Below are 27,422 nucleotides of genomic sequence, written 5' to 3' on the forward strand. Positions count from 1 at the left end.
TTGTATTCCCAATACTTGGTACTATTCCTGACATATAGTAAGTGCTTAATACTTAGTGATTTGACTCAAAGCTGAAAGATATAGTTAATAAAATGGATGGTTGAATCTAGATTTTTTTAAAAAGTTAAAAAAGGTAAATAAACTAGAATGGGACAAACTCAGCAAAATGAAATTTAAGATGGATAAATTCAGCATTTGTCATAATTTTGCACTCTGGAAGGATATAGAGAAAGATGTAAGGCCATTCATGCGAAAGGAAACAAAAGCCTGAGAGGTAGGAACATAGGTACAAAAAAAGCTAATGTAATCCTGGGCTAAGATGGCTAATGCACAGATCAAGGGAGATTCCCAGTACTCTGCATTGAACAGATAAACCAGAGCTAAAAGTTTATGTTCATATTTGAAGAGACCCTATGAAAATCTTTAATGTGACCAAAGGAAAGCAATCAGTATGGGTGAGGAAACTTTGTCATAAGTTAACTGGTGGTTGAAACACATGGTAATGTTTGACATGGAGAAGACTAAGGGGAAGAGGGAGGGTGAGAAATACACATAAGCTGTCTTCAACATGTAGAAGTGGTATTAGATTTAAAATTCTGATTAGCTCCAAAGGGTAGAGTGGCAGAATTTCCAAGAAAATACATTTGGAAATCAATACAAGAAATTCTAATCATAACTGTCTAAAAATGGAATGTGCTTCTGGAAAGCAATTTAGAATCATGCAAAGAAAGTGACTAGAATGGCCTTGCATTTTGATCCAGAGATTCCACTGCCAGTCAGATATATGAAGGAGGTCAATGAAAAATGAGAAGCTCCATATACACCAAAATATTTATTGCAGAACTTTATATATAGTCACTGGAAACAAAGTAGATGCCTATCTATTGGGATTGGCTGAACAAGTTGTGGGACGTAAATGCAGTAGAATATTATAGTACTTTTAGAAACAATTAACATAGCAAAGCACTAAAGATTTCTAAACATGGATACAAAGTGAAGTAAGAAAACCAGAAATGCAATATACAGGACTACAACAATGTAAACAAAAAGAACTGCCCCCAAAAAAGAAAAACTAAGAAACTTTCATGACCAAACCCAACTCCAAAGAAAAGGTATGTCCATAAGAAGGTACCTCTACCCACTTCTTTACAGGAATGGGGGATCATGGGTTTGGAACATTAAAAACAAAAGGTTTCATGGGTATCTTTGTTTTGCTAAACTGCTTCCCATCTCTTCCCCCCATTTTTTCTTCCTTTGTAATAAGGGATAAAAGAGATGATTATAATAGCAGCTAGCATTTAAACAGCATTTTAAGGGTGGCAAAGCCCTTTTATAATTTTCTCATTTTATTCTCAGGCAACCCTAGAAGATGGGTACTACTGAATCATCCCCATTTTATGGATGAGAAAAATGAGACAGAGCTAATCCTTGACTTGCCAAAGTCACATCTAGTAAGGGTCTGAATCAGGGTTTGAGTTCTTGATTCTAGACCTAATGTTTTAACTTCTGCCACATAGCAGCTTCTAGGAAGCTAGGCAGACACAAACAACATGGCATAGATGATAGAGAAATGTTATTAGAGCCAGGAAATTCTGGGTTAAAATCCTGTCTCTGATACCTACTGGCAGTGTGACCCTGAGCAAGTGCTCCAGGAAATTCTCTCAGACTATAAACTGCAAAAAAAAGATGTCTAACTAACAAAGAAAGGTAATTTTCTCACCTGGGAGTTCTCTATAGCAATGAAATCACAAGTCCAATCCCTATCCCTGTAAGGAATAGCTCTCTGGGAAAGTGACAAAAAAGAGATACATTGTGAAATGTAGGTGATGTAAAGACAGGAGGTGTCAACAAAAAATGTATTATTAAAAAATTTTTTTAATTGGCTGCTTAATTAGGTAATGAATTCTACAACTCAGGTATTCAAGCAGAGACTGGTAACACTCTCAGAACTGAACTAGAAGAAATATGTGTTGGATAGGAATCTGACTAAAAGAACCACTAAAGACCCTTCCAAGTCTAAGATTCTATACAAGTGTAAATAATAAATGAGGGTACAGATGATGTGTGCTATTGAAGTTCCCAGAAGGAAAATATCACTTCAGGGTGAAACCACTGAAGCTCAGAGAAGGAAAAAATCATTTCAGAGTAGAACCATCAAAACAGAGAAGGTGAAACTTGGAAGAGCATAATTTTTAGGCTAAGTGAAAAGGAAAGGGGGGAGAAAATGGAAACACTGAATGATCAAAGTTATGCAAAAGTTGAAGCAATCATATTTGTTCACAGAACAAGGAAAAGTTTTGCTAGAATGATAAGTTCATGTAGGAAATTTACAGCAGGTAACATAGGAAAGACATGTAATGAATTGTAAGAAGAAAAATGATAAAAATGTAAAGTGAAGTTTTAAGAAAATTAATTTACAGAGTGGAAAAGTATGAGACTGGAAGATGGGATAATCTATCGATCATCAAGCACTTGTAAGTACCTACTATGTTCCAGCTATTCTGCTACAAAAACAAAAGTGAAACATTCTCTGCCCCCAAATCTAGGTTCTAACAGACAAGGCTACACACACACACACACACACACACACACACACACACACACAGAGCGCTAGATTGTGAGCTGAAGGAAAAGAAAATGTTTGGAAATTGTTAATATTCCTAAATCCTCGCCTATGGTCAATAAGAAGTACTATTGGCCATCCATTTAGAAACCTAAATCTCCTTCCTCCATTGCAAATATTTTCCAACAAAAGTGGGGTAGGGGGATGGTAATTAGAAATTTGTTTAATTATAAAATTATATCTAGGGTGCTTTATACTGAAATTACATTTTAACCTTAACAAACTGCAATCTTAAAGATTTATTTTTGCTAGAAAGGTTGAATAAGAGAGATATCTGTCAGTCTGGAGATTACAGCTGCCATATATTACTTCATTAGATTCTAATGACTACCTTTTTACATCAAGATAGATTTTAAGCTGTTTTTGAGAAAAAGAAATACTAAGAGAAAGAAATGTTAAGTAAAAATACTTTATGTGATTTTTTTAGAAGGCCCAATATTTTTAGTTGCTGGCAAATTTATTGCAACAACTTCAGAGTACCGATTACTGGGATTAATGAAATTGCACTTTGAGGTGAAACTTTTGGAGATTATAAATACTCCTTTTGTTGTCAGGTTAGTTGTGTCTTTGGGCCATTGTTTCACCACTTCCAGAAAAATGCTAGCAACTCAAGGGAGTGACATCTGAGATCTAAGGCCAGTGGATATCTATACCTGGGAATAAGGCTTGGGAGGGCAACCTTGGTAAGGCTACGATTGAACCCTCCTAAGTCATCTTTCCATATAAGAAATCTTACCATCTGGTTAATTCTGAGCCTAGCTGTGTAACCTGCCATATACTTGGCTGTTTATGCTCTTCTTGTAAATATTTTGGGTCATTCTGAGTCCTTGGGTTTAGGCCTGGAGGACCAGTACTGATGCTGTTATATTCATGTCCCTGCTTCTTCCTAATAAATCTCTCTAATCAGGGCAAGTTAAGCTGTGATTTTTTTAAAATAATGTATCTTGTTGTTGCAATACATCAGTACCTCTTACTATTTTCAAACTATAGTCAATACCATGTCCTAAACAATTAAGTAGATTATTTGGACTTGTCATCTGCCAGTTTAGCGATATAACTGTGTATAAAATAAGGTCCTTACATATTTCAAAATATGAGAATAATTGGGTATTGATACAACAGTTTCTGGACAAATCTTTTACAGTATTAAGTCTAAATCAGAAACATCTTAAGGTGTGTGTGTATGTACACATATAAAGAGAAATGGGAGAAAGGAGGAAGAAGTATATTCCAGGCAGGCAAGGAGGACAATCAGTGCTAAAGCACAGGAACAAGAAATGGAGCATCATGGACACAAAATGTCAAAGAGATGGATGTGGTTGTACTACTAAGTAAGTGGAAAATGAGGGCTAGTTATAAAAAAAAACAACTTTAAATACTAAGAGTTCACTGGAGGTAGAAGGTGAGGAAGGAGAAGTGACATAGTAAGGCCCGAGTTTTATGGAAAAAAGGATAAAGCATTAAGGGCCTTAAATAGGGTAGTGGTGGTGGTGGTAGTAGTAGCAGCAGTAGCAGCAGCAGCAGCAGTAGTAGTAGTAGTAGTAGTAGATCACAGGGCACATTTTACATAGGAAAAAATGAAATTTAAAAAATTTTATTTTGGTGAGAATGCCAATTGAAAGTAAGTTGGTATCAAGAAAACTGGATTTGGGGTCTGAGAGACATATGGGAAGAATTAGTCTCCAGTACTGGCTTTTTCACTTACTACTTACATAAGTATTTAGGAAAGTCATTTAAGTCAAGTTAACAAGCATTTATTATGTGGCTTCTATGTTAAACACCAGGAAAGATATTATGACAGCCAAAAGGATAAAGCAAAACTCACAAGTGGCAGAAGGCATGGGCTGAAAAAATTTAGATAGGGAAATGAGATAACTGCTGATAGAGGCCCAATGATGGACTTCTATTATATTTCAAGATTAGTTTTATTTGCCCCTCCCTCTCATCCCCCTCTTTTCCCACCCAGTTGTTTTTTTTGTTGTTGTTCTTTATTTATAAGGGTCTCTAGGAGGGGGAGAGGGAAGATATAGATTGAGAAATATAGATAATATAAAAATAAAACAGAGCAATAAAAAAATTTAAGTAATTAACCTTGTTGACACTAGTTTATCTTTAGATCTACCCCTTAATATTTTTATAAGCATGAGTATCATGTTTCAGGGGAAAATATGGTCATTCAGTGGAATAGAGGACTTTCAAGCATTCTTGCTGAAAAAACCAGAGTTGAATAGAAAATCTGACATTCAGATACAAGAAGTAAGAGAAGCATGAGAAGGTAAACAGGGAAAATAAATCATAAGGAACTTATCAAAGTTGAACTATTAACATTCCTACATGGAAAAATGATAATTGTAACTGATGAAACTTTTCTCACCATGAAAACAGTTGAAGGGAATAGAAATATATATATATATGTCTATATCGGAGGGTATACGGACATAGGAATACATATGTGAATGTGTATATATATGTTTACAGGCATACACAGATAGAGGGCACAGGACCAATTTAATAGGAAGGGATGATACTTAAAAGGGGAAATTAAGAGGTGAGAGAGGAATATAACAAGAGGAGATGGAGAGAGACAGAATGGGATAAACTATTTCATATAGAAGAGGCAAGGGAAAATAGTTACAATGGAGGGGAAGAATAGGAAGGCAAAAGGGAATGGAACAACCTTATTCCCATTGGATTTGGCTCGGGGAGGGAAGGAAATACACACTAAATAGGGTATCTCACCCTACAGGAGAGTAGAGGGGAAGGGTTTGGGAGGGGGGATGATGGAAGGGAGGGCAGGCTGTGGGGGAGGGAAGTTGGAAGCACACACTTTTGAAAAGGGACGGGATCAAAGTAGAGAACAGAACAAGTGGGAGGTGGGATAGGAGGGAGGGAAATATAGTCAGTCTTTTACAATATATCTACTATGTTAATGTTTTGCATTAGCTACACATGTACAATCTATACTGAACTGCTTATCTTCCCAGTAAGGTTGCGTGACAAGGGAGGAAGGGAATGAATCTGGAATTCAAAGTTTTAAAATCAAATGTTTAAAATTATATCTATATCTATATCTATATCTATACTATTATTAATACTATTTTACATGTAATTGGGAAATAAGATATACAGGCACTGGGGCACAGAGATCCACTATGCCCTACTGGAAAAGTCGAAGGGGGTAGGGGAGAAGACGTGGGAGAGAGCAGATTGGAGGAGGGGTTATCCCGTGGGACTGCTATTTTGGGGCAGTGTGTAGGGAAAAAATGGGGACAAAATTTGTAACTCAAAATCTGGCGGAAATGAATGATATAAATCAGAAGTTAATAAAGCATTTGAAAAATAAAAAAAGACGAATTTGCCAGATGAAAAAAGAATCTCAAAAGCTCACTGAAGAGAATCATTTCTTCATAATTAGAATGGAGCAAATGGAAGCTAGTGGTTTTATGAGAAATCAAGATACTATTAGACAAATCCAAACAAATGAAAAAATACAAAGGAATGTGAAATATCTCATGGGAAAAACCACTGACCTGGAAAATAGATCCAGGAGAGATAACTTTAATATTATTGGACTACCTGAAAGCCATTATCAGAAAAAGAACCTAGAAATCATTCTTCAAGGAATTCTCAAGGAAAACTGCCCTGATATTTTAGAATCTCAGGGCAAAATAGAGGTTGAAAGAATCCACCGATCACCTCCCGAAAAAGATCCCCCCCAAAAAACTCCTAGGAATATTATAGCCAGGTTCCAGAGTTCCCAAATCAAGGAGAAAATATTACAAGCAGCCAGGAAGAAACAATTTCAATATTGTGGAAACACAATCAGGATAACTCAGGATCGGTCAGCTTCTATATTGAGGGACTGAAGGGCTTGGAATATGATATTCTGGAGGTCAAAGGAGCTGCGATTAAAACCAAGAATCATCTACCCAGCAAAACCGAGTATCATGTTCCAGGGGAAAATATGGTCATTCAGTGGAATAGAGGACTTTCAAGCATTCTTGATGAAAAAAAAAAAGAGTTGAATAGAATATTTGACCTTCAGATACAAGGAGCAAGAGAAGCCTGAAAAGGTAGAGGCAAAAGAAATCATAAGGAACTTATCAAAGCTGAACTACTTATATTCCTCCATGGAAAAATGATAATTTTAACTTATGAAACTTTTCTCAGTATGAGAGTAGCTGAAGGGAATAGAAATGTATATATGTGTGTATGTATATGTATATATACGTGTGTATATGTATACATACATATATATTTCTATATAGGAGGTTATATGGGTGTATGAATACATATGTAAGTGAGTGTATATATGTATACAGGTATACATAGATAGAGGGCACAGGACCAGTTGAATAGGAAGGGATGATACTTAAAAGGTGAAAATAATAGGTTAGAGAGGAATATGATGAGAAGAGATGGGGAGACATAGAATGTGGTAAATTATGTCATACAGAAAAGACAAGGGACAATTGTTACAATGGAGGAGAGGAACAGGAAGGCAAAAGGGAATGAGTCAACCTAATTCTCATTGAATTTGGCTTATGGAGGGAATGACTTACACACTAAATAGGGTATCTCACCATAAAAGAGAGTAGAGGGTAAGGAGAATAGAGGGGGGATAATGGAAGGGAGGGTAGGCTGGGGGGAGGGAAGTTGGAAGCACCCACTTTTGAAAAGAGAAAGGATCAAAGTAGAGAACAGAACAAGTGAGGGGTGGGATAGGATAGAGGGAAATATAGTCAGTCTTCTACAATATATCCACTATGGAAATGTTTTGCATAGCTACTCATGTACAACCTATACTGAGCTGCTTATCTTTCCAATGAAGACAGGTGACAAGGGAAGAAGGGAAAAAAGCTGGAATCCAAAGTTTTGAAATCAAATGTTTAAAAATATATATACATATTATTATTAATATTTTACATTTAACTGGGAAAGGGGATATGCAGTCACTAGGGCATAGAGATCCACCATGCCCTACTCGAAAGTGAAAGGGGGAATAGGGAAAGATATGGGAGAGAACATATTGGGGGAGGGAATATTCAGTGGGTACACTGTTTTGGGGTGGTGGGTAGGGAAAATTGGGGAGAAAATTTACAACTCAAAATCTTGTGGAAATGAATGATGAAAAAATAAAAAAGAGAGAAAAAGGAAAAAAGGAAAAGAAACTGAACAAGCCATTAATGAACCTCCTAAGAAAAAAATTCCCAGAGCCAAACATTTAAAGAACAATTAATTCCAAAACTATACAAAACTAGTTAGAAAGACAGGCAAAGAAGGAATCCTACCAAATTTCTTTTATGATGCAAATATGGTGCTGATACCTAAGAAAGGGCCAAAACAAAGAAATAAAATTATAAACCAATTTCCCTAACAAATACTGATGCAAAAATTTTAAGTAAAATATTAGCAAGCAGATGACAGCCATATATCACAAGGATCATACACTATGACGAGCTAGGGTTTATACAAGGAATGCAGGGCTGATTCAAAATTAGGAAAACTACCAGCATAATGATCATATCAACAAAACCAACAGACATCATAAGATTATCTCAAGAAATGTAGAAAAAGCCTTGAAGAAAATACAATGTCCATTCTTATTGAAAACACAAGAGAACTATAATAGTGGACTTTGAAGATCTTTCCTGTCTCCTAATAGAACAGATGTAAACACATAAAGCCTGTGGTGGGAGGAGCTTGCTGAAGAGTGGTACAGAGCCCTCAGGAAGCTGGGAGTCAGAGCAGCTAGAAGGTGAGAGAGACACCTAGGGAGACAGCTAAGCTTGTGAGTGTTTACCCCCTGCTGTGAGAGCTAGGCTTGTGAGTTGGTTTGTGGGAAGGCTAAAAGGATGGTGTGGCTCTCTGCTGTATTGTGGTGTATTAACTTCTATGTTACTATGATGCATTCTGTTTCCTGTTTTGGGATTTGGTTCTTTAATGTCTGAATAAATGTTTTGCTTCGTTCTTCTAGATGGAGAGTCTGTTATATTTTGCACTTGAGAACAATGCCAGCATATTTACAGTCACCTTTGATGCTGCAAATATTGTGTTGGCATTACATTTGGTGATGAGGATGGGACTGTGAAAAATCAGACCTCTACTTGGAGGCAAAAGGACTTTAGAAGAAGAAATGAATACCACAGGATGGAAGGATTCACCTTATTCCTCCCTAAAAAGGAAGCAGGCTAAAAGTATAGGGCTCTGTGAAAACTAGGAACAGAGGCTCCAGAAGGGAGCGCCTAGAGATTTAGAAACATGTTTGCAAGGAATACCAATAAAACCAGGGAGATAACTGAAAGAGGTGTGTAGAAGAGACTGGGTTTTACTGACAGGTTGCAATATTATAAGCAAAAGGAGAGAGAAATTGTTGGAAAACTCAGATGGAGGAGAAATTAGCTGCTTGGAATGAGAAAATTTCTGTGTTACAGAGTCTGAGCTCTCCTTTAAAAGAGCAAAATAGAGGGTCTCAGGTGGTAGAAGTGTGTTTGACTCAGAAAAAGAAGAAAAAAGCTAACAAGAGGAATATGCAAGTAGCTCAGATTGAGTCTAGTTGCCATGATGACCACTTCCAGGAGAGGTCATGGGTGGAAAATGATACAATGTTAAATGATGAAGCTTTCACAAGGGCAGAAGTTTGTCCCATAGTAAGAAGAAAGGAGGAGAATCAGGGAGGCCAAAGTTCAGGGAGATAATTGACAATTTCACTCATCAGGAGATTACTGATATATTAAGCAGATTCACTCAAAGGATGGGAGAATCATTAGTGTCTTGGATAGTAAGAATCAGTAATGAAGGGGCCAGAGAAGTATGGGTAGATAGTGTGTAATACTTGAAATTTATAGGTGTTAGTCAGAATCTTTTTGTCCATCAAGCTTTTAGAGATTACCACATTCAAAGAGATAACAATACAACCAATCTGTTAGCTTTAGCTGCCAGGGGATGCAATAAAATGTATCATACTGATTCTATGTGGCCTAGTGGAGATAGACCCTGGTTCTTGCTTAGGGATTGTAAGAGAAAGTTAATGGAGAAGGTAATGAAGACAGCTTTCATGGTTGGAGAGACCTGGGAAATGAGTACCCAATTTTCTCACAGAATTGGACACACACAAGAGGCTATCATAATTAAATGGAAATGGTATATTCAAAAGAGAGCTAAAACAGGCAAAAGTGGAGTTTCTGCTCTATATGAATCTATAGCAAACATAGATACTGAGGGAGATGATACACCCCCTGAACAAAGCAACAGCTGATACAGTACTTTGTAAAATGGAATGACATATATGATTGATTAACTAAAGAACAAATGAGACATGCAAGGTTTACTGATAGGACAGCACAATATTTGGGCCGTAGAAGACAATGGAAAACAGTAGCCTATATCCCATATACTAGGTAGACTTTGGAAAGTACTGGGATAGGTAGAAGTAGTCAATATGCTGAACTTGTGGCAGTATATCAAGCCATTAAAATACAACAAGGAGGACAGTGTCATATATTTACTGATTCATGGGCTAATGGGTTAGCTACATGGATGTCCATATGGAAAAATCAAAATTGGGAAATTCATGGCAAACAAGTCTGGGGCAAAGAATTATGGGAAGATATATGGGACATGTCTTTGGTTACTAATTTGTCAATTTTTCATTTAGATGCTCACATGGCCCTCACCATGCCAGAACGTGAGGACAATGCATATGCTGATGATCTAGCAAAGATTGCTACTGAGCATATTATATTGTCCCTACTCTGACACCAACTGATGATTCAGTACTAGCAAAATGGGTCCATCAAATGGCCGGCCATTTAGGGGTCCAGGCCACATATCAGTGGCACGAGATTGAGGTATTAGTATCTCATACTCATTGCTAAAAAAAGATAGCAGAGGAATGTCATACACGTCAACTGGAAAAGGAATGAACTGTTCCTCAGGTAGTAAGTGGAGAGCAAGGGGAAAAGTTCCAGTCTAAATTTGGCAACTAGATTATATTGGTCCCTTACCCCAAGATAAAGGATGCAAATTTTTAAGTGCTTGTATTGATACCTATTCAGATGTGCTAGTGGCTTATCCATATAAGAATGAGACCCAGAAAAATACCTGTAAAACTCTAGATATAATAAGTCTACATTATAGAACCCCAATGCAGATTCAAAGTGACAATGGGTCACATCTCAAAGATAATGAAATGAAGAGATATTGCATATTAAACAATACAGGATGGATATATCATATTCCATATTATCCATAAGCATTTGGGTTAACTGAAAGAATGAATGGGTTATTGAAAGAAAAGCTAAGGAAGTTAAGTAAGGAAGTGAAGTACTAATAATTCATATCAATACTGGAAGGATAATTTGTTCATTGCTTTATGTAATTTGAATAATAGACGATAGGGAGAAAGCACACATCTGGTCAGAATGATGATCCCAAATCTACAAATTAGAAAACAACAAACACGTATGATCTCAAATATTGAGTATTGGACTGTGAGGCAAGATGTCCCAGCACTGTATCCAGAAACAACTGGTTTGGCAGGATATGCTTTGCATTGTTTAGAGGACTTTTGGTGGGATACAAAAGATATAAGAAAAATCTCCACTGGAATATGTATGAGAATTCCTAAAAATCATTTTGGACAGTTATTATCTAAATTATGATTAACAGCTCTAGGTATACATATATTGGCTGGGGTCATAGATTCCAAACATCTAAAAGAAATTATTGTGACTATCCAAAATTTGGGTAAAAAACCATACAGTTTTGTAAAAATGATAGAATGATAGAATAGGTCAAGTGATTCCTTGTGAAACAATACACCTTGTGAAAACTGACCCTCCTTCCAAAATAACTATCAGAGGAATTAAAAGGTTTGGTTCTACTGATAGAATAAAATTGGGAGCTAAAATATGGATAAAGCAGAAGCCATATGATATTCCAAAGGTTGTGGAGATTATAGCACTTGGAAAAGATAATACTGTAACTGTTCTTTATTGAGGAGATGATTCTCAAATTTACCCTTAATTCATATGTTCTATCATGAATGAGGCTATGACAGTGAGTTCAAGGACTCCAGAAACATGGCTGACCCTATATTTGTTTCTTTTTCACTTTTTGTCTGTTAAACTTACTTGTGAGATTTGTTTCCTGCAGGCTTAGTACCCTCCACCTGCAGATACCTAACTGCTTAAACTGGATGTCACCCCCTGTCCACGACTGTGATGTGTCACTCCTGGACCTGATGTCAGACAAGCTCCAAATGCCAGCTAAAGAACTGACCTCTCAAATGGGACCTCTTGCATTGACCAAGTTCTGGATGCCAGATAAAGAAATGACCTCTTGAATGGGAAATCTTGGGGGAGGGACAGCTCTATATCCAATTTCTGCAGGGAAATAGCTATGAAGAGACCTTCATCCCTTACCCCAAGATTTCAAGCCCCATTCATTCAAGGGGGAAATGATGGGTGCTTGTGCTCAAGCCCCCATCCTAAGATATTGTTTTATGTGCTTATTTTCTGTTATCCCTGTTACACTTGTTGTGAAGTTCTGTTGACACCAGTTATCCCACCAGTTACCCCTAAACTCCCATTAATCTATGTAATGAAAGGTACTGTTAATGTATTTTTTCTATGTAAGAACCATGAAAGATCTTGGGTTCAAATGTAATGGGAATGGGAATTTGAAGATTTCCCCTGTCCCTTGATAAGCCTAAGGGAATCTGAAGATCTTCCCTACCCCCTAATAGGCTGAATGTAATCACATGGAGCCTATGGTGGGAGGAGCTTGCTGAAGGGTAGAACAGAGCCCACAGGAAGCTGAGACTCAAAGCAGCTAGACAGTGGGAGAGAGAGGATATATCCAGGAAGACAGCTAGGCTTTTAAGTATTTGCCCCCTGTTTTGACAGCTAAGCTTGTGAGTATTGGTTTGTAGGAAGGCTAATGGATAGTGTGGCTCTCTGTTGCATTGTGGTGTATTAACTACTATGTTGCTATGACAGATATGTCTTCCTGGTGTTGGGATTTTGTGTGTGTGGTTGTTTTTTTTTGCTGTCTGAATAAATGTTTTGCTTCTGTCTTCTATATGGAGAGTCTGTTATATTTTTGTTATATTTTGCAATTAAGAATTATGCTGGCACAGTTTCAGTCACTGTTTGCACTGTGAATATTGTGTTAGTACTATGAGAACATAGAAATAAATGGACCTTACCTTAAAATGATAAATAATATTTATCTAAAACCATCAGTAAGCATTACTGATAATGGGGACAAGCTATAAGTCTTCCCAATACAATCGGGGTGAAGCAAAGATGCCCATATCACCATGATTATTCAATATTTTACTGAAATGCTAACTACAGCAATAAGAAAAGAAAAAGAAATTGAAGGAATTAGAATAAGCAATGAGGAAACAAAACTACCACTCTTTGCAAATGATATGATGGCATACTTAAGAGAAACCTAGAGAATCAACTAAAAAACTAGTTGAAATAATTAACAATTTTAGCAAAGTTTCAGGATACAAAATAATTCAATATAAATCACTAGAATTTATATATATTTCCAACAAAGCCCAGCAACAAGAGATAGAAAGAGAAATTGCATTTAAAATAACTGTAGACATAATAAAATACTTGGGAATCTTCCTGCCAAGACAAATCCAAGAACTATATGAACACAATTACAAAGCACATTTTATACAAATAAAGTCAGATCTAAACAAGTGGAAAATTATTAATTGCTCATGGGTGGGTCAAGCCAATATAATAAAAACAATAATTCTTTCTAAACTAATTTACTTACTCCGTGCTATAACAATCAAACTAACAAAAAAATTATTTTATAGAACTAAAAGAAATAACAGCAAAATTCACCTGGTAAAATAAAAGGTCAAGAATATAAAAAGAATCAATGAAAAAATGTGATGGAAGGTATTCCAGCTGTAATAGATCCCAAACTGTATTATAAAGCAGTAATTATCAAAATACTCTGGTACTAAGAAATAGAGTGGGGGCGGCCAGGTAGCACAGCGAGTAAGAGCACCGGCTCCAGTGCTGAGAAGACCTGGAGATCGAATCCCGGGCTCAGACACTCAGCACCCACCCAGAAACACCTGGCCGTGTAACCTTGAGCAAGTTACTTAACCCCAATTGCTTAGGGGCGGCCAGGTGGCTCAGCGAGTAAGAGCGCCGGCTCCAGTGTCGGGATGACCTGAATCAAATCCAGGCCTCGGATACTCAGCACCACACCCAGAAATAACTGGCCGTGTAACCTTGAGCAAGTTACTTAACCCCAATTGCTTTAAAAAAAAAAAAAAAGAAATAGAGTGGCAAATCAGTGGAATAAATTGGATACATAATACATTGTAGTAAATGACCATAGTAATCTAGTATATGATAAATCCAAACATCTAAGCTTTGGGGACAAAAACTGAAATATCTGACAAAAACTTTTGAGAAAACTAGAAAGCTGTATGGCAGAAACGAAGTATAGATCAAAATCTCACACCATATACCGAAATAAAATCAAAATTCGTATATGATTTACACATAAAGGGTGATTCTATAAGTAAATTAGTGGAGCATGGAATAGTTTATTGGATCAATGGATAAAGGAAGAATTTAAGACAAACAACATAGAGTATTAGAAAATGTAAAACGGATAACTCTGATTAAATAAAGGTTTCATTTCTCAAATATATAGAGAACTGAGGGAAGCTTATAAAAATACAAGTCATTCCCAAATTAATAAAAAATGGTCAAAGGCTAGGAACAGGAAGTTTCCAGAGAAAGAAATCTAAATTATCTATGCACCTGTGAAAAAATACTCTAAATCACTACTGGAAATGTACATTAAAACAACTCTGAGGTACCACCTCACAACAACTAATATGACCAAAAAAGAAAAATTATAAATGTTGGAAGAGATGGAGAAAAACTGATAAACTAATGCATTGTTAGTAGAGTTGTGAACTGACGCGACTGTTCTCAAAAGCAATTTGGAACTATGCCCAAAGGGCTCTAAAACTATATCCTTTGATCCAGAAATATAACTACTAAGTCTATATCCCAAAGAGATTTTTTTTAAAAGGGGGAAAGGATCTACCTATACAAAAATATTTTGTGATGACTAAGAAATTGAAATCGAGGAGATGCCCATCAACTGTGGAATAGCTCAACATGTTGTGATATATATTTGTTATGGAATATTAGCGTGCTATAAGAAATGACAAGCAGGATGATTTCAGAAAAACTTACATGAACTCGCACAAAGAGAAGTGAGCAGAACCAAGAGAATGCTATACACAGTAACAGCAGTGCTGTATGATAAAGAACTGTGAATGACTTAGTTTTTCTCAGAAATTCAATGATCCAAGATGATCTCAAAGGACTCTTGATGAAACATGCTATCCATTTCCAGAAACAGAACTGATATTGTCTGAAAGCAGACTGAAGCATAATACTTTTCTTTTACTTTCTTTATTTTTATTATCTTTGAATATTCTTGTACAAAATTACTAATATAGGAATGTTTAACATGATTGCACATGTATAACCTATATCAGATTGCTTAACTGTCTCAGAAAGGGAGGAGGAAAGGATGAAGAGAAACTCAAAACTTTTTTTCAAAAGTTAAGAATTGCTTTAACATTGGGGAAAAATAAAATAGCATTTAAAAAAGAAATAATGAATTCAAAAAATAAATAAAAGTTACAGATATAATTCATGGGGCACCATTATTCTGAAAGAATTAAAACCACAAAGAACTCAAAGAACAATGGAAAAATCCATGGTGAACCTAAACAGGCTACATTCAAGAGATGACAAATCACAGACGTACCAAAATACCAAGATCAAACTCAGTAGACAACTCTTATAAACCCAGAAAAAGAACACCCAATCATGTTTTGATAAATAAGTTGGCACTGGGTTTTTTTTTTCCTTTGTTTGTTTTTGCACAATATTGGCAGGACAAATAAATATCTTGACCACAAGCTTCCATTACTAAGTTATCATTTTTTCTCTGTTTTAGAGTTGCCTAAAACAGTGACAGCTTCAATGACTTGCCCAGAATCACAGAGACAGTTATGTGTGAGAGGTGGAATTTAAAACACAAATCTTCCTCGTTTGGGGGTTAGCTCTCTACCCCATTATACTATGCTGCACCTCTCTAAAGTCTAGGTTCAAGTCTCACCTCTGATATATAGTGCCTGTGTGACCCCTAACAAGGTTACTTAAACCTTACTGCTCTAGGCAACTACTTAAAACTAAAACTTAAGTTGCAGAGAAAGTGTCACTTGAATTGGTGGAAACAATTTCCTCACCTGAGAGTTTCTTATAACAATAAAATGACAGGTGTATTCCCCATCCTTCTTTATTTCCATACAGCAAACACAATTTTATACATCTTCGGTTTTTGTCAACCTTTGTGAAACTTAAAGGCTTTGATTTCAGTGGAGGAAATTTAATTTTTATTTTGCTATATTTCCACTGCACTGGCCTAAAGTAAAGCTAAGTTTTCCAAGATGGAAACATATACTAAAAATCTCACAAATTTGTTCATTCTAACTGGCAAATTTACAAGTAAGAGTCATAAGGGAACTTCTAGAATGGCCACTGGATGATCTGTTTCAAAAATAACAGTTATGTGATTTAACAACCACCAAAACAGATTAACCCACAAAGCAAATTATGATAGTTAAAGGATGTGAAAAAAAAAACTGTCAGGATTGTCATTTAAGAATAAATTAGGACCACCACCAAGATTTCCCTGGAAGAAAAAGTGTCAAAATAGATGTTTTTGTTTTAAGTTTAAATGTGAAACTACTATGGTTCCAATTGATCAAATAAGCATTTATGAAGCACCTACTCTATGTGTTCCAAGTCTAGTGTTAAGTGTTGAGGATACAAACAGACACATGAACACATAACCTTTGAGTAGCTTATGTTGTTCTAGCAGGAAACAATATTTTTACAAATAAATAAACAAACATACAAGATAAATAAATAGAGACTGGGCAGGAATTGGAAATCCCTAAGGAAATCAGGAAGAGAATCTTGAAAGAGGTGGAGAACATGAACTGAGTTCGGAAAAGAGTTAGGGATGCCATGTAGTAAAGATTCCACTACAGGGAGGAGGGGGACAAGTACAAGCTTGTGCATAAATATAGAGACAGGTAATGAAATGACATGTAAACATTACATTGGCCAATTTACCTGGACCTTAGAGTTTGTGATGGGAAATAACATACTATCAGCCTGGAAGAGAACCTGGAACAAGATTATGAAGGGCTCTTAAGTGTAAAACAGAAGAGTTTATATTTTATTCTAAAGGCAATGGCAGGAGCTCCTAAGGGAGATAATGGCCTGAGAAAGTGGGGAGGGATATAGCGACTAGAGGACATGGCTTAAGAGAAGTGAAACCTAGGAAGATTTGGAAGGAAAGAGGTTAAAAGCAGTTATGAGAATTAAAAAAAAAAACCCACAGGTAATACTTACCACATTCAAACTGACAGAAGTGTTTGCCTTTGGTACAGGTTGGCTATATAGTGATTTTAGCATATCATTCAAATCATTTTCCTAAGGGAAGAAAAAAGGGCATAAGTCCATTTTAAAATTGATAATATCTCAAACTAATGGATCTTTGAAAAAAATTACTTATCAGGACCAATTTCAATCATATATAACTTGATAAAAATCTTGAGTTCCTATGTATTTCTGATGTGCACTTTCTCTGCATATTTTCTTACAACCACAAAACTTACAATTCCAATAAATATAAACTCTACTTGTGGAAATGCCTGTCTCTGGGAAATGGAAGTAGCAATATTTGTTTAATATAAATATTTCTTCTGACAAACTCTCTTTATTTCCTTTACCATGGATAGATTTGTATTTATAAATCATGAATCACATTTTCCTGAGGAAGAAGCTGAGTTTTTAAAAGAGGAGCAGAATTTTAATGTGATGAGTGAATTATTCACACCCAAATCCATACTCTACTAAATTGTACAAGAAGCAGAAATTATTCTGACAGATCCCTTGGCTTCACTGGCTACTGCTGCCTTGTATTTAGCCCACAATGTAGTAGTCTCTAAGCAAAAGATGTAACACTTCATTTTCTATAAATGTCTACTACAAAGTACTGCAAGTCATACAATTATAATATGCTCATATAATATAAATATATATCACATGTATAAAGACATGCGCACAACTTTAATATTTATTTTATTTTTTAATTTGCTATTCCCTGTTTTAAAATTTTCTTTAAGATAATACATAATGAAAAAGGCAAATATGTGTGGGGGAATTTGGGGGAATACAAAAGGAGCATTTGAAGAAATTAGGATAATAAAAATTGCCCATACTTCTCTAGTACTTTATATTTACAAAGGATTTTCTTCAAAAACCTGGGAGTTTAGTGAGAATATTTTTATATTCTACATCATCATTATCAATATACAGCAATTTAAGCTTTATAATATAAAGGCAAAAAGCTTTATAATATTTTATGTAATTTGTGATCCTATGAAGCAGTAAAACAGATATTATCCCCATTTTACAGATCCTAAAATTGTGCCTTAGGGATGTTAAGTCACTTATTTGTCATTTGTAATCCACATCCTCTTAACTCTAGTTACTCTATACCCTATGCCCCATGTTTCTACCATACTATGCTACTTTTAAGAATATGGTTGATTCTGTGTTTTCTCTTGTTTTTTTTTTTATTAATTCTTTAATTTATTAATTTGTTTGTTTCCTTTTAATTTACAGGATTCAATTCCACAATTCCTTGAATTTCACATTTTGTCCCCCTCCCTCCCCTTCCCCCCCCATGGCATCTTATAATCAAGTATAGGATCTGTAGATACTTTCACATTATACAATGGTCAGGTTATAAGGATGGATTGTACCAGCTGGGATGAAAAATGGTATAGAGGACATAAAATCAAATAAGAGAACAAAAAAGATCAGGTATTTTGCTTCCACCTGGATATAAATTTAGTTCTTTCTAGTTCTTTCTCTGGATGCACGTTTTTCTCTCCATCATGCGTCTTTTGGGATTGACTTATATCCCTGCATTGTTGAGAAGAGTCCAGTCTATCAAAGTTGGTCATCACACATATGTTGTGTCTGTAATTGTGTACAAATTCCTCCTGGTTCTACTCTTCTCACTCAGCATCAGTTCTTTTAAGCCTCTCCAGGTAAATATGAAGACCGCCTGCTCCCCATTTCTTATAGTGCAATAATATTCCATAATATGCATATACCACAACTTGTTCAGCCATTCCCCAATTGATGGACACCCCCTTAATTTCCAATTCTTTGCCACAACAAAAAGAGCTGCTATAAACATTTTTGTACATATGGGTCTTTCTCCCATTTCTATGATCTCTTTGGGATATAACCCTAGGAGTGGTATTGCTGGATCAAAGGGTATGAAAGTATTTATAGCCCTTTGGGCATAGTTCCAGATTGCTTTCCAGAAAGGCTGGATCAGTTCACAACTCCACCAACAATGCATTAGTGTTCCAGTTTGCCCACATCCTCTCCAGCATTTGTCATTTTCCTGTTTTGTCATCTTAGCCAATCTAACTGGTGAGATGTGGTACCTCAGAGTTGTTTTGATTTGCATTTGTCTAATTAATAGTGAATGAGAGCATTTCTTCATGTGCTTATAGATAGCTTTAATTTCTTTCTCTGAAAACTGCCTGTTCCTAAATTGGATCTTAAAGGATGACTCTAGAAGAATATACTTACGTGAATTTATGATACAGATTACACCTGAAAAAGTTAATTTGCAGCTGAGGTATTTTCTGCTTGATCATTCAATAAGTTTATAGAATATTATAGAAAATAGTATATGATTTCCATAATTTTCTTCCTAAATTTACTTTCATCATCAAGAATTATAATAATATAATTTATATATGAATGTTTGCATATACACTGATAACTGAAAAATTATGTTTCATTTTTAAATGATTAAAAAAATTGTTGTCCTAGAGTGACAATTTTCTTGATAACACAAATTTGTATTATTGTTAACCATGAAATATAAGATATATTTCAGGATATCAAAAGCAACTTAACAAAAAAAGCATAGCTTTAATTAACAAAACTAAATAGAAATTTGTTAAACATTTTAACACTCCAGAAATTGAATTTAGCAACCTCATAGTAAGACAAAAGATATTTGGACAACTATTAATTTGTAAATATGAAATAAGGAATAGAATTAAATCATTTAGAATTTATATGAATAATTCTATCTATATGTAGGTAATTGAAAATAAACTTTATGAAACAATCAAGGAAATATAATTTAAAGCTCCATTTCTGTGTCTTCTAAAATGTTCATTACAACTACTGACATTGTTTCAGAGAATTTTCTTGGGAACATGAATGACTTTGGAACATCAGCATAAAAATTTGTAGATGAAAGATTTCTAACAAACAGTGTACTGTGCATACTGTACCAGTATGTATTTTAACTTTTAAGTCATTTGACTAGTAAATCTGGGGTCATTATTAAATATTTTATTCCTTTCTCTATCCTTGATTTAATTCAGTAAACCTGTGACCTTAATTTTGAAAACTATAATTCAACTAAGGGGTAGAAGGGAGGGACTAGCTAGGATGGTGAACTTCCAGGTAAGGAAATTCTCCGGAACACTCTAATTGGGAACCTTCCCTACAACTAAGAGTTGCAGAGTTGTTCAGGGAACTGAGAGGGGTAAAGAGATTTTTGCATGTCACATAGCTAGTACAATGTCTACTAAGTCCTAGATAAAAAGAGCCAAATACTGTCATTTCTCGATTATCAGTGAGGAAATTATGCAATAAGTAATTATTTACGGGAAATTTTAAATTTCTGGTAGAATATGCAACATCCTTTGGAAATAGCATAATCCATATTTGCAATTAATTTTGATCAGAGGATTCAAACTAAGTTTAACATCAATTTAATTATATTGATATTATTCCATTTTTTGGAACTCAAAATCTTGTGGAAATGAATGCTGAAAACCAAAAATTAATTAATCAATCAATTAATTTTTTAGAGAAAGAAGCAAAAGAAGGCAAAATAAATAAAAGCAACCACTTCATGCCTCCATGAAAAAGAACAAATTAGTAGGGAAAATTCATCAAATTCATTATTCTCCAGGCAAATGTAGCAACTTAATCACAATAACTGAACTGGTCTATGTCAGAATATCCCATCAAAAATTTTACATTTTAACAAATGTTAGAAATGATTCTCTGATCATCTTCAGGCATTTTATCTAAGAAGATCTAGCTGGTCATTGCCTTTTTTATTCTTCAACTATATAAAGCACTAACAATTAAATAAATGGACACTTCATACTAATGAGATAAAAACAAAGTAAATCTTTGGCTTCATTATCCTATAGAATGATGAATTGCTCATAAAAATAAAAATTTGATTTGTTATTTAAATTAAATGCTGAAAATAATTTGCTTTCTTTTTAAGGGACAAAGAAGTAATGCAGTAATGAACTACCCCCAAGTCAAATTCTCTCTTACTTGGAAATGACAATGAAAAGAATAAATTTTCTCCTTTCTTCATTCAAATGGAACCCTTAATGCTGCTGTTATGGAATCATTTTGAATATAAAGCTTATTTTAAATGCCCCCTCCCCCCAAAAAAAGGATTGCTTACCAGTTCCTTAGCCAAATAATCTGCCAAAGTATTTAAAAGCTTGTAGTACACCTCAAACCATGGAAGGTAGCTGAAAAAAAATATTTAAGATATGTATATAGAAAGAATTGGAAATTCATGTGGCAATCAAAAAAATTTAAACATTATTTAAGCTAACTGATGTGATCTGAGATTCAATAAATACATGGTTAAATTAATGAATGAATATAATACTATGTTTTCAGCATATTATTTTTCCTAATTGTTATTAAAATACATCAGCCTCAATAAATTAGTTGCATATTTTACTACTATCTTAAGTAAAATTTTATTCAATATTTCTATTACATGCCGTTTTCTTTTAGTCATATTTTATTATATTCATCACAAAAATTTTTTAAGATAAACATTAATTGCCACAATATAGGCAATAACCTGATTTAACAAAGTAAAATCATATTGTTTTTAATCTAAAATGTGTTTGTGCAAATAAGATTCTTCATATAGCATGGCATATCTGAATTAGATCCATCATTTGTATGATCACAGTGTACATATATGTTTACGTTAATCACTTCTCTGGAAACTAATTTTAATCTTTGCTTCTGTATACCATTATCTTAAATTCCATGAACAAGAAAACAAACAAAAAAATCCCAGAGAGTTAGTAACAAATTTTTGGTCAACATTCTTCAAAGTTAAGGCCAAATACAAGAAAATGCATCTTTATTTTCTTTCTATGTAGATACCTATCTCTAGACTTTTGAGAAAGCCAATATAGAGATAAAAGTTAGAATCATATTTATCATAAATTCATCCTAAAATACTTGAAAATCAGTCTAAAATTGTGAAGCAATATTTTATTTTATCAATACTCAACACAGAATATCAATTTAGCATACCACAACAAATTTAGTGAGAATATTGTAGATATAAATATTTGAGTTGAAAAAGAATATTTCATTCTTTCCAAAATCACATTATTGTCAGAAAATTTTATAAATGGAAATGGTAAAATATTTAATGAGTTAAAAATACATTGCCTTAAACAAATCTTACCAATATGAAACCCAGGTTAAAGTGATAAAATTTAAGGAAACAGTATCTATCTGCATTTACTTCCACTGAGAATGCACAATATAAATTATTTTATAACAATATTTTCTCATATCAAATGCATCTAACTTAAATATATATTTTTTTACAGAAAATTATCAGGAAAAAAATAGCTAACAGAATATGATATAGGATGAATTCCAACCTAAGATAATACACAGTTTTCATCCTTTATCCCTATTTAGTTGCTACTGAATGAAGGAATAAAGTTGGAGGCAATCATGCAAATGCATTGACTTGGGTGCATTACAAATTTATATTATTTAGCTTCAATTGGACCCTCACAATAGTAAAGAAATCTTTTTTATCCTTCCCTAAATTGTTTCTCTATTCCATTCCCCAGAGGCTAATTCCAAGCTTTTTCTTCCCTCCTCAAGCCTTTTATACCATTCCTTCTCTCCTCTCCCTCAGATAAAGAGCTCACCTCACACATTACTAAGAAAACAAGACACATTACTCATAATCTCCCTATTGTGTCCTTTTCTACATTTACTCAAGCTTATTTCTTTTACTGAAATGTCAGATAAAATGGTGACCCTTTTGCTCAGCAAGGCTCATTAATTACCCTCTCTCTCTAATTTTACACACACACACACACACACACACACACACTCACTCACTCACTCACTTTTTCCAACCCTTCCTGTTATCTCCATCAAACTGATCCCACAGTAAGTTCTTCTCTGTAATCCTGAATATCCTGAATCCTTTCTGGTTCCGTCTCTGCTAACTACCAACACAAATCCTAAAAATACCTGACCAGACTCTACCATTCCTCTCAAACTATCACCCTATCTCTTTCTTCCCTTCTGCATCCAAACGCCTAGAAAAAACTATTTACACTTGCTTCCATTTTCTCTCTTCTCACTATTTCTCAACCATTTACAATCTGACTTTCAAAATCACAGTTTAACTAAAACAGTTATCTTCAAAGTTGCCAATGATCTCTTAAGAGTCAATGCTGCAGCTTTCTTCTCAATTTTTACTAACCTCTCTCTGCTTTCTCTTCCCTGTCTGACTATTCCTTCTCAGTTGTCCTTATGGGTTCACCTTCCATTTCATGCTCCCTATGAGTCTAAGTCACAGCTATATAATGAATCCCTTTAAATATTTCTATACTCTTCCACTTGGCAACTTCATCAGCTCTCATGAGTTTAATGATCATCTTTATGCAAATTACTACTAGAACTATATATCTATAATTATTCTCTCTCCTGAGCCCTAGTTTTGCATTTATATCTTGTGTTTATTTCAAACTACAAGTCCCAAGGGCATCTCAATCTCAATGTGAACTCAGTTGAACTCTAACCCCATGAATACATTCTAATTCTGAACTTCCCTATCTGCTGCAAGTCCTTCAAATCACCTACATTTGCAACCCTAGCTAGCTTCATCTTTGACTCTTTACTCTCCTTCAACCCATATATCCAGTCTATTTCTAAATCCTAAGCAGAAAATAATTTTTAAATGTAGCAAATTAATTACCTTTGCAATATTACTGTTCATTTTGAAAACGTAAAAAAAACTTTTCCCTTAATCATCTAAATGTTAATAGTTTTACTAAGTGAAATAGCCAAATTCCAGACATAAAACATTTTCTTGACAAGGAACCTTAGAACTACTATAAAGCATTTTAAGTTATTCTCATAAAAAAAACTATATAATACTATACTATATTATTATATTACCATACTAATATACTATACATACTATATGTATATTAAACCCAATTAACAGTATCAGAAAATACGGTTTTAGTATAGTTTATTAAAAATTTTCTTGCCTTTTTTAAAAAAATGGTTCGACAGCTATAGTGACTTCAAAATCTATCTTTTCTACTTGCAGTTCTCTATTCACATCAAGCCCTTAACAACTCTTCCTTAGATCACTGTGATAGGCTCCTCACTGGTATTCCTCAAGTCTCACTAGTTCATTCCATTAGCCACAAATCATCCAAGGTGTTTTCTTAAGTGTAGGTTATGATCATGTTACTCCCCTACTCAATAAAAGCAAATAGCTTTTAGTTGAATAAAATACAGGCTTCTCTGGTTAACTTTTAAAGTACTTCACAACCTAGCCTCAGCCTGCTTCCCTAACCTTAATATACTCCACAGCACTGTCAAATAAAATGTATCATGCTTTCATTGTTTAAAAACAAGTCCAGCAGCTATGGTGACTTAAAAATCTTCACTGGAGGGCTGTAGTTTATACTGAAGTAACTATTTTTCAAAAACTCATTGGTAAGAGGCCCCTATAAGAATCCAGAAAGTCTGTATACACCAAATTCTGCCAACCTATTCTTTGAGTAACAGTACAGAGACACTCTAAAATAGGTTTTCTTTTTTTTTTCCTTAAGTTTAGTTGTTTGTCTCAAAAAGACTGTGGTGGCATTCCTCATATACTTATTTCCTACTTTTTTCTCTAAAAACTCCTGGTACATCACTTTATGAACAGCAATGATGGGAAATTATGGTTTTCATTGTATTAGTTCTTTCTTTCCTTAAAAATAAATTTAATGACAAAGTATATGACGTCTGAATTTAGTTTTCATTGTATTCGTTCTTTCATTCCTTAAAAATAAATTGATGACAAAGTAGATGACATCTGAATTTAGTCATTCAACAAACATGGGACTGGCAAGTAATCTAGTTTGCCTCTTAATTATAAAATAGATGGGAATCATGTAAAATGGCTCTGAAAATGTAAATGGAACCAAAATATTTAGAATTTTACATGTCAAGTTGAGAAGGAGAAGCAGTGGGATAGCCTCAAACCCAGCCTGGGCAAGATAATCAAGGAGATAAAAAGGATATTTATCTTAATGACTTCAAATCGCCGGTCCCACGTGAATTATATTCTCAGGTACTAAGAGAATAAGTGATGTAACTGAAGAACCATTATAAGTAACTAGTGAAAGACCTGGGAGAATTTTAAGAGGTAACATAAAGACCACAGAAGGGCAAAAGTTATAATAAAGAATAGATTAAGCAAATTATAGAATATTGAGTTTGACTTTGATTACTGGAAAAATTCTAGCAATAGCTGATGAAGATCTGAAAGCTGAGTAACTTCATCAAAAATAGCCAAACCAAAACTTCCTTTTAACAGGGTGTAGCAGCAAGCACCCCAAGCGCGACCTCAGGGTTTGCTGCCCATACAGGTTCTTGGATCTGCTTTGTTAAAGGAAAGCAACTCAAAATGGGTTAACAAGCTTACTTTAATCAGTCAGACATATATCGTTTACCTTGTTCAGGGGAAAAAGGTCAGCACCCCAAACTTCAAAATATACAGACAGAATTATCAAGACATTAACAGATCAAGTATACAGCTTTCCAAACTGTCCAACCATTACATCCATACCCAGTCAACATCTGGGTTTCCACATCTGGGTTTTTCAAAGCCGGGGGACTCTCAACAACGGCTTCCCAGAATTCAGATCAAATCACAGAACACTTCTCAAAGTGAGTCCCAAAACAAAGCTACACATCAGGGCTTATATAGCCTTCTCCTGGCTCAGAGAATGTAACAACCTTATTGACTCACTGGCCAATCAAGAAGTATCTACTGAAAAACAAGCCTCCCTCCCCAGGCTTCAGGTGCATTTTAGCCTAGGGGCAGGGAAGATCTTCCAAATTTGCGTTCCCATTACACAGGGTAATATTAAACTAGTACTGTCAAAGTACATGTTGATTTAATTTGGAGAGGCTCATCAAATTCTTCATTAGAATTACTCTACCTTTTCATTCTCTGCAACAATAACAGTGCTAATCTACAATATATTCATGGTGTGAATGCTGTCCCTAGATTTTAGGAAACTATTTCATTATTTTTTGCCATCCTCATGGGAAAAATAAAAAGAGTGGGTTACACGATAGTATAATTAGGTAGATTTGGAACAAGGTGAATGGTTACCAGGTGTGGGGAACCTGTGGCCCAGAGGCTACATGTGGCTCTCTAGGTCCTCAAGTGCAACCCTTTGACTGAATCAAAATCCAAACAAATCCTTTTGTTCTGTGAAGTTTCGATTCAGTCAAAGGACTGCTCTTGAGGACCTGAAGGGCCATATCTGGCCTCGAAGCTACAGATTTCACACCCCTACCGCTAGACACAAATAATAAGCAATAATGACTTTATGCTTATTTGAAAGGAAATCACTAATGCAGTACCTGAAGTATTTGTACTTAACACCGTGCTGTTTAACATTTTAATCAATGATTTCTATAAATGTATTGACACCATATTTGCCAAATGTACAGATGAAACAAAAGGTAGATAACATACTAGATGGCAGCTGAGATGTAAAAAATCTTAAACCCTAAAACACTAGGCTGAATTAATAAGCAAGATGAACTAACTATAAGGATAAATGTAAAGTCTCTATTTAGTTCCATTTATGGTGAGAACATAAAGATTAATGATCAATTCCTCCAACAGTATGTCCACTCATTTATCATTAGACAAGGCTCTCACATTTAGCACATTCCCAGACAACATGATGTTTATCGACTATCTAAAAACATTATGATTTTTAGTAGCCTCTTCCTGATTTTTTGCCATTCTTAAACTATAAATGAAGAAGTGGAAAGGTGATGGTACACAACACTGAGAGCTACTTTACATTTTTTTATTATTTCATGGTTCACATAAAGAATCCTTCACCAAATAGCCAGTCAGCTAATGATATACCTTTCTTTCCTTAGTATGGCCTTGAATTTTCAATAAGTGGAGAACTAAGTCTTCTTTTGAAAGAGAAGATGGTAGTAACGAATTCTGTTGTTTGAGTGGAGGTGTGGGTTTGGAATGGCAGCCAGGTAATGTTATGAGAAAGTTGATAATAAATAGGATTGCTATGTAGCAGTGAGGGTCCAATTAATGTTATATAAAATGAACTTCTATGGGACCTTATCTGTACATTCTATATCATCCAGTGAATCCTTTCAATGATAAAGAAGCAAGAATTCCCCTCCACTTTTTCTTACTAGCTGGGCTAGAATTCCCATGCAATCAGAAAACAATA

General features: G+C 34.8%; 1 protein-coding gene across 4 annotated transcripts in view; it reads right to left on the reverse strand.

The window, feature by feature from the left end:
* Window positions 1-27,422, reverse strand: part of DENND1B (DENN domain containing 1B) — a 373,059-nt gene that overhangs the window by 151,658 nt on the left and 193,979 nt on the right. For all 4 annotated transcript variants that reach the window (XM_069074484.1, XM_069074485.1, XM_069074482.1 and 1 more), the window contains 2 exons: window positions 21,311-21,380; window positions 17,122-17,202 (listed from right to left, as the gene is read on the reverse strand). In XM_069074484.1, coding sequence (XP_068930585.1) covers window positions 17,122-17,202; window positions 21,311-21,380 — 151 coding nt within the window. The remainder of the gene's footprint in view (window positions 1-17,121; window positions 17,203-21,310; window positions 21,381-27,422) is intronic.

The sequence above is a fragment of the Petaurus breviceps genome, unplaced genomic scaffold (assembly GCF_028583685.1).
Source record: "Petaurus breviceps papuanus isolate PSGF00001 unplaced genomic scaffold, PetGlider_PUasm1.0 90895, whole genome shotgun sequence".
Classification (NCBI taxonomy): domain Eukaryota; kingdom Metazoa; phylum Chordata; class Mammalia; order Diprotodontia; family Petauridae; genus Petaurus; species Petaurus breviceps.